Source organism: Symphalangus syndactylus, chromosome 5 (genome assembly GCF_028878055.3).
Source record: "Symphalangus syndactylus isolate Jambi chromosome 5, NHGRI_mSymSyn1-v2.1_pri, whole genome shotgun sequence".
NCBI classification, from domain to species: domain Eukaryota; kingdom Metazoa; phylum Chordata; class Mammalia; order Primates; family Hylobatidae; genus Symphalangus; species Symphalangus syndactylus.
The window spans coordinates 99,715,292-99,732,660 of NC_072427.2; the positions used below are offsets into that span (position 1 = coordinate 99,715,292).

Here is a 17,369-nt window from a genome sequence, read left to right on the forward strand (position 1 = left end):
CAGAAGCAGAAAACCAAATACCCTATGTTCTCAATTATAAGAGGGAGCTAAATGATGAGAACACATGAACACACAGAAGGAAACAACAGACACTGGGGTCTACTTGAGGGAGGAGGGTGAGAAGAAGAAGAGAAACAGAAAAGATAATTACTGGGTACTGGGCTTAATAGCTGGGTGATGATATAATCTGTACAACAAATCCCCATGACACAAGTTTACCTATGTAACAAACCTTCACATATACCTTTAACCCTAAAATAAAAGTTTATTTTTAATTTTAAAGGGTAAAATTGTCCATATTCTTTTTTGATTTAGTAGACTTTTCATCTTTCATGTTGATTCCATCTATTAATATCTTCACATGATAAAATGAAGAGGACACATTTTTAAGACTACAAACAAACTAACCACTGTGGTCTTCTTTTTCTTCAGGGAGTTAGAAACGTCAATATTTTTATATAAATGATTACATTTGCAATGACTGTCAAATTGATTATATCACATAATTTTGGTAGAAAGAATACTTTCATAAAATATTTTCTGAAATATATGAGAATTCAGAGTGAGGATATCCAGTAAAAAGTTAGATTTCAGTGAGTTAGATTTGTTGAGGACTCCAGATCCCCTAGCCTTAGTGCCAGGTAAGAAATCAATTCTCCAAATGAAAGTGCTAACATATTTCAATATTCACTAGCAAGTAGGACCAACCTGTTTTATATAATCAGTTCTATAAATTTGATGAAGTCTCAACTTACTCTTATTTTTTAAATTGTTTGGTTGGCAGCACTTTCTTGAAAAAATACAATTCAAAACCAATGCAAATATTCTTTTATTATAGGATTAGGCTAAATATCCAGGTAGTTGATAATCCTTGAATCAGCAGTGAAGCCTCAAATGTTTTATCATTTAAGTCAAGAACAACATTATTAAATGGATGACCTAGATACCTACCTACTGGGTAACAATATGGCGTGGTTTATTTTTTGTTGTTGTTTCAGTATCCAATACCATTTGGTGATTGTCTCAGATTTTTAACTTTTTATTTATTTATAATCAGTAATATATTAACATAGATAATGATTAGGAAATTTCTATTTTACTTTTGTCATGGTTTCATCTAGGGAAGAAAAAGTAGCATGCACAGTGAGCAGAGTTTTTACTTTATTCAATTGTTAAATCTGAAAGAAGACAGAATGCTTAGAATTGTTCTTAAGATTTCTAAACAAACAAAATAGAACTATCACTTTTTTTTCTTTTTTTGAGATAACATGCGGTGCTATGGTCCAGGCTGGATTGCAGTGGCACAATCTTGGTTCACTGCAACCTTGACCTCCCAGGCTCAAACTATCCTCCCACCTCAGCCTCTCAAGTAGCTAGGACTAGAAGCACGCACCACCACACCCAGCTAAAAACTATCACTTTTCTTGCAAAGACAAGATGCAGACAGAACGCTTGAGAAACAAATTACACTTACATACAAGTGATAGGTCAGCCTACTCATTCAAGTCTGGGTGGAGGGTCATTTGTTGTTCAGACCTAGCTGGTAGTGCGATGGCCCATTCCACAGCTGCAAGACGCAGCAATACTCATCAAGCCAACAGTAGGTGGAGTTAGTGGGAAATTTGAGAATTACTGGCTAGGTGCACATGAAATATGGCCATGAAATTTGGACTGCCACAAAGCCGCAGATAAAGGATAATCTAAATGCTCTTGCTATAGTGATTTGGCCATGTCTTGTATTGTTTAAATCTACAACTATTTTTTATTATTCGGTAACACATTTCTTCTTTAAATTTTGTAGATAGAAGAAAAGGAAAATAAGCCAAAAATAAAAGCTCATTTTTTAATGAAAAAAAAAACAAAAGTTGGGTTCTGAATTTCTACCACTAAATCCGGTTGATGATGACTGCATGAACTTGTACAACAATTTGATGATATTTATTATTCAACATGAGAGTAGGTGATATCATTGACCACATGCAAAGTGAAAGACATAGTTTTACTGAAGATACATCAGTATCTACTTCAAAAGACAGAAAAATGTTTAAGAAGACCAAGTCCTAAGATGATTATTTACTATTAACAGTTGCAAAAAGTGTGTCAATACATCACCCTGATACAGACATTTTCATTTAGGTCAAATAACTGTTTTAAGTCATTTTCACTCATGTTAAATTATACATATTCATGTGCATGTACAGAAAATAATTGAACCAATAGTTAATGATATGCCCCTCCAGTAGCAGGAAAAACAAATCACTAAGGATTAAATGAATTCAGTTTTATATTAGAACTGTCAAATGCTTCAAACAGAAAATAAATTAATTCCAATAATATTTTGATTTCTTCTCCTAGCCCCCCAAAAAGAGTAAAGCTATAAAAAGTTTATAATGTTCTGTTTGATAAAGCTAATGTAAAGTTATTTTAAAAGTTCAACATTGAAGATAAGATTATCTGTTGTATCCATAATGATAAAAAGTACAAATTTTGTTAAGGACATCATGGTAAAGAAAATAAGAGTCCTGTGGAGAAAATGCACATTTTAATTGTGGTGAATACACAACTCACTTTGTATCCGAATAAGCTGCAATATTCTATCAATAAAAGTAGAAGATATAATTTGAAAAATTTTAAAACACTTTGTATATACCCTAAATTGTACTGGCAATCAATACTTTTCCTTACCTCATTAATCACCATGTTCACATTTTTCTGCTCTATTATCTTTGAGCTCTTGTTTCATTTATTTTTAAGTAATAATTTGTATTGTTTTATATAGAAAAGCATATGAAAGGAATTTTCTTATGTTTATCAATATTTTTTACACATCGTATGCTGCTTCTGCATTCTATATTGCTACTTTACTCAAGAACATTGCCATGAATTCACTCTGATTGGTTCCATCCTCCTTCAGGCCAATCTCACCAAAATGGGAACCTGGTTTACGTTTTTAGTGAGATGTCACAAGAGTCTGCAATTTCACCATTCTTGTTCATAATGTTTGGTATTATTGAAGGCAGCACTTTATATCTATCATCTTGGATCCTAAATCTGAAAAAACGAAGTTACACTCATAATAATAATTAAAATGTTAAGATATGTCATAGAATTCAGAATTCATAACATTTTCTTCCTGAGATGCTATCGATTATTTTTCTATTACTCTACTATTTGTTATAATTGTTAAAATGTTATTTAAATAAATTAGTTTACCTTCTTTGGAGCTCTTCTCCTAAACTCTAAATTTATTTGTATTTTCATTCTTTATTACTGATACTACTCATGAGGCTAAACAAATAAATCCAATAGTGGATCATCTCCATTTAGATGAATAGTAATTCTGTAGTATTTCTGTAGTACTAGAAATACTAAGTATTCCTTGGTTGAACTAGGAGTTGTACTTTTTAATAGAAAGAAAAGAAAAACCAGAAAAGAGTAACAAAACAAGATTCATTCAAGAGATCATATTCTACCAGGTCTTTGATCTGTAAGCCTGTAAAGGATCTTTAAATCCCTTTAGAGTCTCCATTCCCCCATGCCTGTAAAGGTCTGTAGTATATAATATTTGTCTTTCTCACTGGGATGTTAAGTATTAAATGAAAATCTGTTACCTGATAACTCTTTTGCCTTCTTGTGTGGTATACACTCACCTATGACCACAAGCATAGCAATGCAAACCATTTTATGTTGGCTTCAACCACCTTTGTGTGGACAACATCTGCCCTCTATCATATGCAACGCCACTTTTACTGTACCTGGGCTTCTCCCAGGTCACAACTAGGAAAACAGAAGGATCCCATTGTGATTCTTCCCTTGCATAATTACAAGGTTCCTGAAAATTACACACCTTGGATGTTGTTCAGCCAATGGGAGAAAGAAGCGGATGCATAAATGTTGATCTGATCCTGTGGTGGACAATTCTAAGAGTCATTCTACATGCTCCTAAAAGGTCCTTACAGGATTTAGCCAAGTTGCTCTTCATAAAACTCAAAAATGCACCCTTTCTTTAGATTTTCCTCTTTGATTCTTTCGTCTTCCATAGTGCCTCATACTTGCTTCCTGGGATCTTGTGCCAAATAAACTGTTTGCAACCAAATCTTTGACATTAGCCTTGTTCTGGGGAGAAGAGGAGGATCCAGAGTAAGACTAATGGATATAAATGCTTATTCAGCATGGCTCAGGTGTGTTGCTGTCAGCTTGATTGGGGTTGAGCCTTGAAGAAGCATCGGTAGGTTACCCAAGCCTCCTGGACCCAATAATTCCCACTTAAGATCATTGGTGAATGATCCTTACTCTCCTTACCAGTGGGAGGCAGGAACCCTGGCACTTAAGTCTACTAACAAAGAGCAAAGCGTCTGTCCTAGCAGTTGCTTAAGCTTCACTTTTCTCTTGGTTGAAATTCAGATGCTAGACTTTAAGTAACCTTTAGTGTAAGCATACAGTTTACCTTATAAATTACATCCTAGTCTTGTTGTCTGCATTTCTAGTTTATGCATCAAATTTTCTGCTTTCCTATATCAGTAGAAATGTATATCTTTCATTCTTAGACAATTCTCACTGCTGTTGAGACAAGTCTGCAGATGCAAACTATGTTCTTCCAGAAATGATTACTTTTAATAGACAACATACCTAATTTCAAGAGAAATGTTCTCAAATCTGTCAGATTATATGTGCCCCAAATCCAGTTACACAGTCATATTGATTTTTACTTAAATGTCCCAAATTCTTGAATGCAAAAATGTAAGCAAAATAATAATAATAATAACAATGTGAACAATATGTTTGGGTACCAGATTACATAAATTTATTAGATTAAAATTTCCATTTTCAACAGTTTTTGGATGAAAATCAGATGGCATATATTCGATCAATGGTAAAGATATTAGAACTTAATATTAGGTTACTCATTAATTTCGCAGTCTGCCAGAAGTTGGTCATGCAAGAAGCTGGTGGTGGAAGAATAAAAGGATATTGGGAACTGGCAAGAATGAAAATAATGGCTGCATTCAGTAGAGACTTTGATCCCAATACTCAAAAGGATCTAGAAATTTAGCAGGTGAATTGATAGAAGCGAGATCCACAGATTGGTCTGTAACAAGAAGACTGCCAGGCTCCAGAAGCCAAGTAGTTTGGGTAGCAGAATCTGGATCCGTAACTCAGGGAAGGAAAACCACAGCCTCCATATTTCAGGAATCTGAAGCCACTGGATCCATTTCCCAGCGAGTAGCAGCTCCTAGATCCATAGCCCTGGGAGCGACAGCTGCTGGACCCAAAGCCTAGAGATCCAGAGCAAGTCGTCTGGCAGGGACAGCAGAGCATGGAGGTCCTGGGGTGGTAGCAGGATTTCTGGCAGCTGGCGGGCTCCCAGCAGGTCTTCTGACAGTCCCTGTAGAGAGAGGAACCCAGTTGGCAGGTGCTGGGAGAGCAGAGGGCAGTGCTGTAGACCAGGCTGCTGGGGCAGGAGCCTGGGTAGTACAGGTAGCCCCCAAAGGAGCGGGAGGAGAAGTTTCTAGAGCAGCAGTTGTAGGACATGCTGATGAGAGATGTGAGTTCAGCTGAGTGTACCTAAGAAGATTCTGAGTTTTAATGTCGCATCCTGGACAAGGGCATTTATATCCTCTCAGCAATAGGTGTGGTGCCCAACAGGGTCATCCTTTACATATTTGTGGTCCCACATTTACATATGTGTAACTGCATAATCTTGTCTGTAATTGCATTTGAATAGTTTTCCATGTATTGTATTTATGGGCGCTATAATTTTGGTGTTATAGCACAAAGCCAATGAACCGTACTTATGTCAGAAATGCTATGACTGTTTTACATTAATGTCTAGCTCATCATGACAAGGAAAGCTCTTCCTATTTCTTTGGCACTTGCTACCTGCCTCTTTTCCTGTGTATTCACATCTGGCTTTGCTAGTAGATGTTTTCCTGTTAAGAGTGGGGAATGAGATAACGTTAGTTTCTTTCTGGTGCAATTTCCACCTGGATGAGAACCTTTGTGAAAATGATCCATCTTGTCACCATTCATTGCTATACTCCAAAATTACTTTGCGGTGACTTTTTAGGGCAGTAAGAGTAAATTAATACATTAAGTACTACAGTTATAAAGTGTGTCTCATATCCAGTGAAGAAAGATCAAGAACAGGCAAAGCAAAGAGACAGAAAGAAATGGCTAGAAACTGAAAGAAACCTTGCCATTTATTTAAAGACAAGATAACAAAAAGAAGCTCAATTGAAACACAGTCACAGAGAAGATCAATTTGAGGTCATTTCTATTCAGCCAAAGAGCCCGAATGCTTGTCTGCTGAAGGGAGGAAACAAGTGAAAGAGAAACAAAGAGAAAGCTCAGGAATTTCAGAATTTTTTTCCTATTGCATTCAAGCTGTCATGTGTCTTGTCTCAATGTCTTTATGAGCAAAAATTTTCAAAATTAGCAAATCTTATGAACTTTGATATATTTATCATCTACTTTTGTAATTATCCAGGGCTTCTACCTTCTTAGAATGTCTCTAGCTTTCCATATTACTGGTTTTCAATGTCTTTTTGCCACTTGTAGAACCAGGTACCATCCTACATTTTCCTGTGAAAATGTGAAATTTCTTTGTTTCCCAGTCCTCTTTTCCTCTGCATGGTATATGAATGTTTCTCCCCTATTTTCTCTCTCTCTTCCTCTGACTTTCTTTCCCTTTATTTTTCTTTCTTTTTTCTGTGCTTGTTTGATTTTATCTTTTTTCTTTTTTTTTACTTGTTATATTTTATGTTTTGTTCATTTGTTTGTTTGCCTCTGCTGAATTATAGATTCCATGTTGAAAAATAAAAATTGGACAGCTTTGTCATATTTTTTGAGGATAGCCACTTTGTAAGTTCATTCACAAAATATTCTATGTTGAAATACAAGTAGTTAAATTATATTCAGGACCAAAGAAAGTGTACTGTCATGGTTGATGACATTTTATTTTATAATAAAATATAATAAACTTACAACAATAATGTTAGAAATTCTGTCGATTAAATTTTCTCAATTAAAATGTAAGGCAATATTGAAAAGTAACTTAATATAGGCCTTCCAGAAGGAAGAATGAAGAAAGAAGCAAATATGGCCAATTGAAATATCTATTCAGTGAGTTACTTTCTATTTTTCAATAGCAGTTGATTTCCCCTAACCTTGTACCTTAGTAAGTAGGTTTGGAAAGTATTCCTTCCCCATTTTCTTTTGTTTCAAATGTAACTCTTTAAAATAATCTTGAATACAAAACTTATGAGTTAAATGGAGAGCATGAATTTATTCAGGTGAAACTCAGGGATTTAGTGAATTTGTCTTTGGTTAATCCAGGCTCCTTATTCAAAAATCCTTCTCTGAACCAGTTATTGTGAAAAGAGGGGTTCTTCCCTTCTCTCTGCCTCTAAATCTCTAAAGCTTTGTCCACATTAATTTGATAGAAGTTTAAGAAGAACCTGTAAATGCCACAACTTTGGACTCACTCCATCTTGGAGATCGTATTATTTCTTCTGTTTAATATGGAGCCTCATCATTGTTGTTTCTTTTTTTTAACTGAATTATTTATCAACAATTAAAAATTGAGATCTTTCACATAAAATATATGGCTCAGGGATACACATCAAAAGGCTTCTGATCTTTTGACAGTTGATTCTCTTCACTAGGCTATGAATAATGGCTTTGGATATTTGAGATATGTTTTCAAGAGAATCTCATCCATAGTTGAAAATTACAACTTTTGGCACCCACCTGCTTCTCTTTTCTAAATTACCAGTCAACTCGTCACTAACATGCTGGAAAATCTTGCTTTCACTAACCATCCAGGTTACAACCTCAAAAAGCAAAAGCCAGTACCTCTATGTAAAGATTGAAAATAGATAAAAGTGTATGAGCCATATGTAATGTAGTTAAAAAGTGTACCTTGCTTATAATTGGAATCTAAGCAAAAGAAAGAGGAGAGAATGGGGCAGAAACAGTATTTGAAGAGAGTACAGTTGGGAATTTACCAAACTTGATGAAAGACATAAACTCACATGTGAAATAATAGGAGAATGGTGTAGATCTAGTCTAACTAAGGTGGGGATGGCTGAAAAAATGAGTTTTAGCAGACATTACCTGGAGACAGTCTGAACATAAGCTCCAAAACTAAACTCAAAAGTTTTTTTATTGTTTCTCTAAATCATTGAACAACTGAAATAATTTTTTTTGTTTACCCTGATTGGCATATTCAAGATAAAATGTTCAGTTTAAATTTTTTGCTATCCATCAAAAAATTGGTTTCCTTTTTTTGTTAGTCTATTCTCACACTGCTATAAACTACTACCTGTGACTGGGTAATTTATAAAGAGAAGAGGTTTAATTGACTCACAGTTCTGCAGGCTGTACACGAAGCACGGCTGGGGAGGATTCAGGGAACTTACAAATCATGGCAGAAAATGAAGGGGAAGCAGCCAGTCCTACAAGGGGAGCAGCAGGAAGACAGTGAACGGGGAAGTGCTACACATTTTTAAACAACCAGATCTCATGAGAACTAACTCACTAGCACAAGAACAGCAAGGGGGAAGTCCACCCCCACGATCCAATCACCTCCCACCAGGCCTTCCCCAACAATGGGGATTACAATTTGACCTGAGATTTGGGCAGGGACACAAATCCAAACAGTATCACTTTTTAAAAAGTATAAACAAGATTAAATATTTACAGATTTTCTGCATTTTTTCTTTTTCTGGAGTCTCCCCTGAGAGATGTTGGGAGAGTTGTAAGATTTGGACATAGGTCTGGCCCAAATGAAGGAGAAAGAGAAGGAAGTGCTTGAGACCTATGCAGGGGACAGTAGTTCCTTAAGGCCATTGAGGAAACCCTGAGTCAAAGCTGGCCGTCAAGTATCTTCCAGGAATCCCTATATCCCACTGTGCTCAGTCTTTGCCTGGGAGCAGCCCAGAGAAAGCAAGGCTTCCCCAAAAATGCAATGGTAACTTTTAGAACACAGCAGGTAGGGCCACTGGTTATTTAAGCCTCTTGTAATTTAAGATCCGAGATGGGAAATCTCCAGGCTGCCACACATGAATGAGAATCTGTTAGGACCATGGGCCTCATATTAGATGCATTGAATCTAAAATTCATTTATTTTTTTTTCTCGCATTTCAATGGTGTTTATTTAACACTTTAATTCTCTTCATAAGGCCCCAGAATTGGTTTTCATTTGTGATTGTCTCAGTTCCATCCCTTGCTGTCACCATGTCTCCAAATAATTGTCCAGGTTTCCTTCTGGTCATAGGCATCAATGTTATGCAATTTGTCTTGGCTCATACTTTTCCCTCTACATTGGATGTGAGACACAGTGAGTAACAGTACATAATAGATGAAGAAAACTTTTGTAGAATGAGAAAGGATGGTGACAAGTAGGTTTAGTTTTCAGCAGGTTTCTCATTAAGGCCAAAGTTGTGTCTCTAATCCATTGACAAAAAAAGACATGTAACTTTTATCTCATTTCTCACTGTTTAGGGAAAATTATTTGCCCATAACAGCCAATAACAAGACACATGAAAATTATGCTGGGAGGAAAAGGAGGTGCTTTCTTAGACATAATAAAATAAGCATTAATATGAAACAGTCATAGCATTTCTGGCATAAGTGCAGTTCATTGGCTTTGTGCTATAACACCAAAATTATAGCACCCATAAATACAATATGTGGAAAACTATTCAAATGCAATTACAGACAAGATTGTTGAGTTACACATATGTAAATGAGGGAGCACAAAAATGTGAGGGATGACTCTGTTGTGCACCACACCTATTGCTGAGAGGATATAAATGGCACTGTCCAGGATGCAACATTAAAACTCAGAATCTTCCCAGGTACACTCAGCTGAACTCGCATCTCCTGTCATTACGTCCTACAACTGTTGCTCTGGAAGCTTCTCCTCCTGCTCCTGTGGGGGTTACCTGCGCTACCCAGGCTCCTCCTGTGGCTCTTCCTACCCCAGCAAGCTGGTCTACAGCACTGACCTCTGCTCTCCCAGCACCTGCCAGCTGGGTTCCTCTCTCTGTAGGGGCTCTCAGGAGACCTGCTGGAGGCCCAACAGCTGTCAGACATTGTGTGTGGAGTCCAGCCCCTGCCGCACCTCCTGCTACTACCCCAGGACCCACATGCTCTGCAATTCTTGCCCGACTAGGCACGTTGGGTCTCGGGGTTTTGGATCCAATAGCAGCTGCTCCCTGAGCTGTAGATCTAGGAGCTGCTCCTCACTGGGCTGTGGATCCAATGGCTTCAGATATCTGAATTATAGAATCCATACCTTACCTTCCCAGAGTTGTAGATCCAGATTCTGCCATCCAATCTATTTTCCATCTAGGAGGTGGTTCCATTCATCCTGTTATCAGCCATTCTGTAGATCTGGTTTCTACTGACTGATATGGTGACTGGTCAAACCCATTTGAGAAATGCATATTCTTTAGTAAGGTCATCTGTTAATTTCTTCCTTTGAGAAGTATTCTAATATTATTGATCACCAGGTCTACTTTACTTTCTAGCCTTCAAAAACTGGCTTGTATGTTAGTTCTGTCAAACTGCAGTTTGGATCAATGAATGATCTATAACTGGATCAATCTGGATCTATAACTCTGGGAAGGGAAGGCACGGATTCTATAATTCAGATATCTGAAGCCATTGGATCAATGAATGATCCAAACTGCGTTATAGATACAATTTATAGTTTTTGTATTTCTTTCCAAAAGAGATAGGAAGTGAAAAAGATTTTATTTTAATAAACTCTTCATTCTTCTGTCCAAATGTGCTGTTAATATTGCTATTTATTAGTAAGGCATTGACTAGGATGTGCTTTGTCATTGATTCTAGTAATGGGCTTTGCAATGCCCAGATTGTGGGGTCTCCGCACTAATTTTGGTTGGGCTTTAGATATTTTCCTCCTCTTTAGGCAGGAGTTTCCGGGATTCTCACAGTTTCCAAAGATAGCCTTTCTCTTAAGTATCCTTGTCAGGATAGTTAGGATAGCCTTTGCTATCATTTTTGATGATAGCCTTTCATCAAAATCATCAAAAATGATTGTTTGGGTTGTATCTTGAAATAAAACTGGATAGGCTGTATTTATACTGTTCTGGTCTCTCACATCAAAGTGTTATAAAAAGTAAGTTACTAAGATAGTATTAAGAGCATTGACTATCTTTGTTCACTCCTTGCATATGCCATGCATCTCGAAGGGCAGAATGTATCAGAAAAGTTTGAAGAGTACATGAACAAAATTTATACTTATATGATTAGGCCTGTTCATGAAATACATTAAAATGGAAGACTAACACACGGATGTAGGATGTAAATGTTTAGGAAAGAGCACCTATGAGCTTCACGTATGATAGTGCAGGAGTATCCCTTATTTTTAATTAGCTAAATCCCAGTACCCCAATTACTATTTTCAATCTGCTCAAATGATCTCCATTTGTTTAAAAAGGCAGGCAACAAACTTTGATGGGAAGGAAGTAGGCTCAGCAGGTGTTAGTTGTACCTGGGTTCTTTGCCAAAATATAAACTGAATCTAATTGAAAACTCTGAAGCCTTTACTATCATCAAAAATGATTGTTTTTTGTTGTATCTTGAAATAAAATTGGATAGGCTGTACTTATGCTGTTCTGCTGTCTTACATCCAAGTGTTATAAAAAGTAAGGTACTAAGACAATATGATGGTAATGGGAGACATAATATTTATATAAAACAAGCAATGTTCAAGTATTTTCCTATTCTTTATTTTGTAAGATCTTCGAACATTCTCTGAAATTAGAAATAGAATGCAGATTATTAGACACTTGGCAAAAAACTTAGTCTTATGAGTACATAACAGTCATCTCATCATGTTCTCTTTACTTCCTCTGTTACTGCTATTGCAATAAAATATGAAATATAAAGAGAGCTGTAGAGTTCATTGACCTCAACATTCTTATTCTACAGAGGTGGAAATGGAAACAGTAGCGTTAGATAGAATTTTAAAATGTTACTCAGCAAGTTATTGTAGAGCTGTGAGTAGAACTACTTCATTCCACCCAATTTATTTTATTGGATCTATCCAGCTGTGACATTTTCTCTTATCTCCTCACTTCCCTCATTTGCTCCCTGTTTTCCTCTTCTTCTCCTCCCTCCTCCTTCTCCTCCGTCATGTTTAGGAAATAGTCATGGTGCTTATATAGTTAGAGGAAAGAAATAAGAAATAATGAAAGAAAATGCATAGGAAAAATTATCAGTGATTGAGTTACAAAAATTAAAATGACAAATTTTGAAATCCTCTATAAACTTGGTCCTTTTTATAACTTCATCGATATTTTTTTAATTTTAGTGATTCTAGTTAGTCCTATGCTCATAATATTTACCCAAGAGTAATGATCAAGCCTTATACCCCCAAAACATAGGCAATGGTAAGGCTTTAATGAGGAGCACCTATAGCTTCTTGGCCAGGCTGAGGTCTCCTCTGTTATTGTCTCCAAATTGCAGATGCAGGAATGGTTTTCTGGCTTTCAGGAATACACTCTAATCTTGGTTTCCTATTACTGCCATAGCAAATTAGATTAAACTTAGAGTTTTAAGCAATACAAACTTATTGTCTTTTAATTCTGTAGGTCAAAATCTGACGAATTGATGGCCTCACAGGGCTAAATCAAAGTATTGGCAGGGCTGAGTTTCTTTCTAGAGGCTCTCAGGGAGAATCTATTTGCTTGCTTTTTACAGATTCCAGAGCAGGGGTCCCCAACCTTGGGGCCATGAACTGGTACTGGTCCATGGCATGTTAGGAGCCAGGCAGCACAGCAGGAGGTGAGTGGCAGTTGAGCAATTGTTACTGGCTGAGCTCCACCTCCTGTCAGATCAGCAGTAGCATTAGATTCTCATCAGAGCACAAACCCTGTTGTGAACTGCACATGCGAGAGATCTTGGTTGCACGTTCCTTATGAGAATCTAATGCCTGATGATCTGTCTTCCATCATCTGAAGATGGGACCATCTAGTTGCAGAAAAACAAGCCCAGGTCTCCCACCGACTCTACATTATGGTGAGTTTTATTGTTATTTCATGATATATTACAATGTAATAATAATAGAATTAAGTGCACAATAAATGGAATGTGCTTGAATCATCCAAAAACCATCCCTCCCCCATCCTCCAATCTGTGGAAAAACCCTTTCAGGAAACCTGTCCCTGGTACCAAAAAGTTTGGAGATGGGTGTTCTAGAGGCCACCTACATTTTCTGGTTCATGGCCCTATTCCTCTGTCTCCAAAGACAGCAGTGGTGAGTCCAATCATTCTCATAGTGCATCGCTTAGACCTACTTTTCTGCCTTTACCTTCCACTTCATACTTATTACATACATCGGGTTCGCCTGGGTAATCCAAGATACTCTCCCTATTTTAGCAAGCTTAATTTCATCTGTAACTTTAATTCTTCTTTGCCATGTGAAGGAACATAATTACAAATTCCAGAATTTAGAATTTGAACATCTTTTAGGAGCCGTTATTCTGCCTACCAAAACTAGTAAACATGCAAATTTAGAAAATAACTCAAAGATAGATTGATCACAGATAGATAGCAGTATAATACAGTGCTCACAAACAAATGATAAAAACTGGATGATGGGGACTCTGAACTTATACCACAATTGCCCCTGTTATTATATATAATGTGCCATTTCTAGATGATAGTCAAGACAAGAAAGTTTTATTATTTTATCACGAGAAACTTGTAACTCCTGAGTTCATATCATGCCATTACCAGTCAGGAAACATCCACCCTCTCCCATTCCAAATCTCTTGCAACACTCTAAATTTCCCAGAATGCAGCTTTTATTCTCTATTTCAGCAACTGCATATAGCATAGTGAATTACAGTCTTCTGATTGTCACCAAGTTGATCCCATTCTACACGATTACAGGAAATCAGCTGGCACTTATTTGGACTACATCTAGTTGCCTCCCTTCTTCCAGCTCCCTCCTGCTGCATACATTGACAGATGCTTGCGCTATGCATTTCAAACCCAGGAGTTTAGTTCCCAAGCAACTACTGCCCATGCAATTATAATCTTAGAAGCTACTGGTCATCTGCCTACCAACTGGTTTGCAGTTCTGATTTCCAAGAATTAATGTAACCAGTTTTCCAGGAAATTCTCTCACAAATCATTTCTAGGCATTTGATTTCAACAATTTCTATTCATTAATGCATTTCTCATTAGTGGTTACAGAGAGCAGCTTTGTCCTCCTCAACACCCTGACCCCGTGTTTGTTTGACTGTTTTTTATTAGTCATGCCTCAGAATACATCGTCAAATGTTTTGTCAGTACCATCCTTTTTCACAATATATTTATTGAGCCTTTACCATGAACCAGAATCTTTGCTGGGGAAATATATTGCTGAATATATTTTTAAAAATAAGATTATATTCATTCATTACTCCATAATAAATGAATTAAGAAAATGTGTGGTCTCTGTTCTAGCTGGGCTGAAAGTCTAACAGATAAAGTAAATAGTAAGCAATTGTTTAATTACAAAAATAATGAGCTGGTTTTTTGCTAAAATAATATACATCAAGGGAACTTTACTTAGTCTTAGAAGTCAGGAAAAGTTTCTCAGAGTACTAACATTTAAAAGAGATGGAAACAATAAGTAGAGAATCGGTAAGTGGTACTGGGAGAAGTGTTTCTAGGACAAAAGGTTTGAGATGTGCATGATATAACTAAAAGCCATTTTGGCTGGTCATTAAGAGAAAAGGAAAGAACAGTTTGAAATTAGGCCACAGAGGTATTTTGGAGCCATTCTATGCAGGTCCTTAGAGTTGTAATTTGGCATTGTAGACATTCTTCTAAAACCAATAAGAAGCCATTAAATTTTTTTAAGCAGAGGTATATCTATAAGAACACCTCTGTTTTTAAATAATTTTTTTTATTCAATCAATATTTACATACAATGAAATGAACATATTTCAAAGGGTAGAGTTTGTTGTCTTTGATGAATATACACACCTGTGTAATGACTACCTGATCAAAATACGGAAAATTTCTCCACTCTGGAAAATTCACTCATGTTCCTTTTTTTAATCAATCCCTGACCCCAGACGCAGCTACTGAAGTGATTGCTATCACCATAGACTAACTTGCTTCTTCTAGAACTTCATAAAAATGAAATCATACTTTTTTTATTGTATGCATCTTTTTTCACTCAACTTAATGTTTTCGAAAAGCTTCGTGTTGTGACATGTTTTATTCATTTTATTGGTGCCGTATGTTCCCTTTTGTTAATAATATCACAATGTGTATATTCTTTCATCTATTGACTGACTTCAAATTTTCTCAAGATTTAAAAAATAGAGCACAACGAATATTGATTGTTCCAGTTTTTTTTGTGAATATATGTTTTTAGTTTTTCCCGGGGGGGAGGGAAAAAATCTATGAATGAAATTTCTGGACCATAGAGTGGGCATATGCTCAACTAAATTAGAAATCGCCAAGCAGTTTTCCAAAGTTAGTTTCATTATTTTACTATTCCACCAGCAATTTCCTAGATGCCTACGAACTCCATTGTCACCAACATTTGCCATATTTCTTTCAGCCATTTGCTAAGTGGCATCTTACTGTGGTTTTAAGTTGCATTTATTTGGTGACTAGTGATTTTTATACACCTTTTTTTATGCTTATCGACCATACCCATGGAATCTTTTGTTTAGTGTTTATATTCCCCTCATTATTGTTATATTTTTATTGATAATTAAAGCTGAATTTTTTTATGTATTCCCAAAGTAGTTATTAGTATTGGTAATTTCCTATGTGTTGCTTGCCTTCTTTTTTGAAAATAAAAAATCAACTTTTATCTTAAATTCAAGGGACACATGTGCAGGTTGATAACATGGGTATACTGCATGATGCTGAGGGTTGGGGTACAATTGATTCCATCACCTAGGTACTGAGTATAGTACCCAACCAGTTTTTAATCCTTGTCCCTTTCTTCTCTCCCCACTCTAGAAGTTCCCATTGTTTATTGTAGCCATCTGCATGCCCATAAGTACCAAATGTTTAACTCCCACTTGTAAGTAACAAGATATGGTATTTTTTTGTTCCTGCTTTAAATTCACTTAGGATGATAGCCTCCAGCTGCATTCCTGATGCTGCAAAGAACTTGATTTTGTTCTTTTTTATGGCTCTAAGTATTTCATTGTGTATATGTACCATATTTTCTTTATCCAATCCACTGCTGATGGACACCTGAAAGGGGTCCCAATCCAGACCCAAGAGAGGGTTATTAGATCTTGCCCAAGAAAGAATTCAGGGCAAGTCTTTTAAGTGAAAGCAAGTTTATTAGGAAAGCAAAGAAATAAAAAAATGGCTACTCCATAGGCAGAGCAGCCCCGAGGGCTGCTGGTTGCCCATTTTTATGGTAATTTCTTGAGTATATGCTAGACAAGGGGTGAATTATTCATGTCTCCCCTTTTTAGACCATAAAGGGTAACTTCCTGATGCTTCCATGGCATCTGTAAACTGTCATGGCGCTGCTGGGAATGTAGCAGTGAGTATGACCAGAGATCACTCTCGTCTCCATTTTGGTTTTGGTAGGTTTTAGCTGGCATCTTTACTGCAACCTGTTTTTATCAGCAAGGTCTTTAGAACCTGTATCTTGTGCCAACCTCCTGTCCCATCCTGTGACTTAGAGTGCCTTAACCAACTGGAAATGCAGCCCAGTAGGTCTCACCCTTATTTAACCCAGCTCCTATTCAAGATGGAGTTGCTCTGCTTCAAATGCCTCTGATATTTCCTCCCTTTCTTTTATAAGAAAACTCTTAATCCTAAGGGTTGCTGAGGGATGAAGATCCATCTTCTGTAACATCTTCAGGCTGAATAGGGGCAATGCTATTCCTGCCTAACTATTAGGGTCTCTTGTGTTCAGGGTAGAGAGGAGCTCAGAAAGAATCAGTATTTTGAGGGTCATTTATAACTAACTCTTGAGTTCTGACAAAAGGTGATATCTGGAAGATTAATTAAGTATTCAATTTAAGAAAACATTTAGTAAGCTTATCCTGCATTCCTACACTAAGAGTACAACAGCAATATATTCCACAAGAATAAAGCAAAACAAGTAAAATTATCCCAAATAAACTAAATTAGAAAACTTTTCATGAACTGGGCAACAGGTGGAACCAAGCTGATGTGGGGTTGCTAGCTATTTTCAATGTGCCCAGAATTAACTGATTCAGATTTTTACATTACCCATGCTTCTTGTTTTTTCTGAGCAGCAGTTAGAGATCACTGGTTGGTATGCAAGCCTACATTGCAGAAACAAAGTTATAAACAACTGATGAGATGAGAATTTAATAACAAGTATACCATAG

At 36.6% G+C, this 17,369-nt stretch overlaps 2 protein-coding genes and 1 long non-coding RNA gene across 4 annotated transcripts in view; 2 read left to right on the forward strand and 1 right to left on the reverse strand.

Moving 5' to 3' along the window:
- LOC134736835 (uncharacterized) overlaps nucleotides 1-17,369 on the forward strand; it is a 279,550-nt gene that overhangs the window by 188,254 nt on the left and 73,927 nt on the right. The window lies entirely within an intron of this gene.
- KRTAP13-4 (keratin associated protein 13-4) lies at nucleotides 4,782-5,599 on the reverse strand. The gene has a single exon (XM_055279436.2). It carries the CDS (start codon nucleotides 5,530-5,532, stop codon nucleotides 5,050-5,052), a length of 483 nt encoding a protein of 160 aa, XP_055135411.1. The 5' UTR covers nucleotides 5,533-5,599; the 3' UTR covers nucleotides 4,782-5,049.
- On the forward strand, nucleotides 9,831-10,426 carry KRTAP13-3 (keratin associated protein 13-3). The gene is given in 1 exon segment (XM_055279435.2): nucleotides 9,831-10,426. A coding segment is annotated over 1 exon segment (582 nt). The 3' UTR covers nucleotides 10,413-10,426.

Coding starts and splice junctions, on each gene's coding strand:
- KRTAP13-4 (XM_055279436.2), bottom strand. CDS start 5,532: ATGTCCTACAACTGCTGCTCTAGAAACTTCTCCTCCCGCTCCTTTGGG.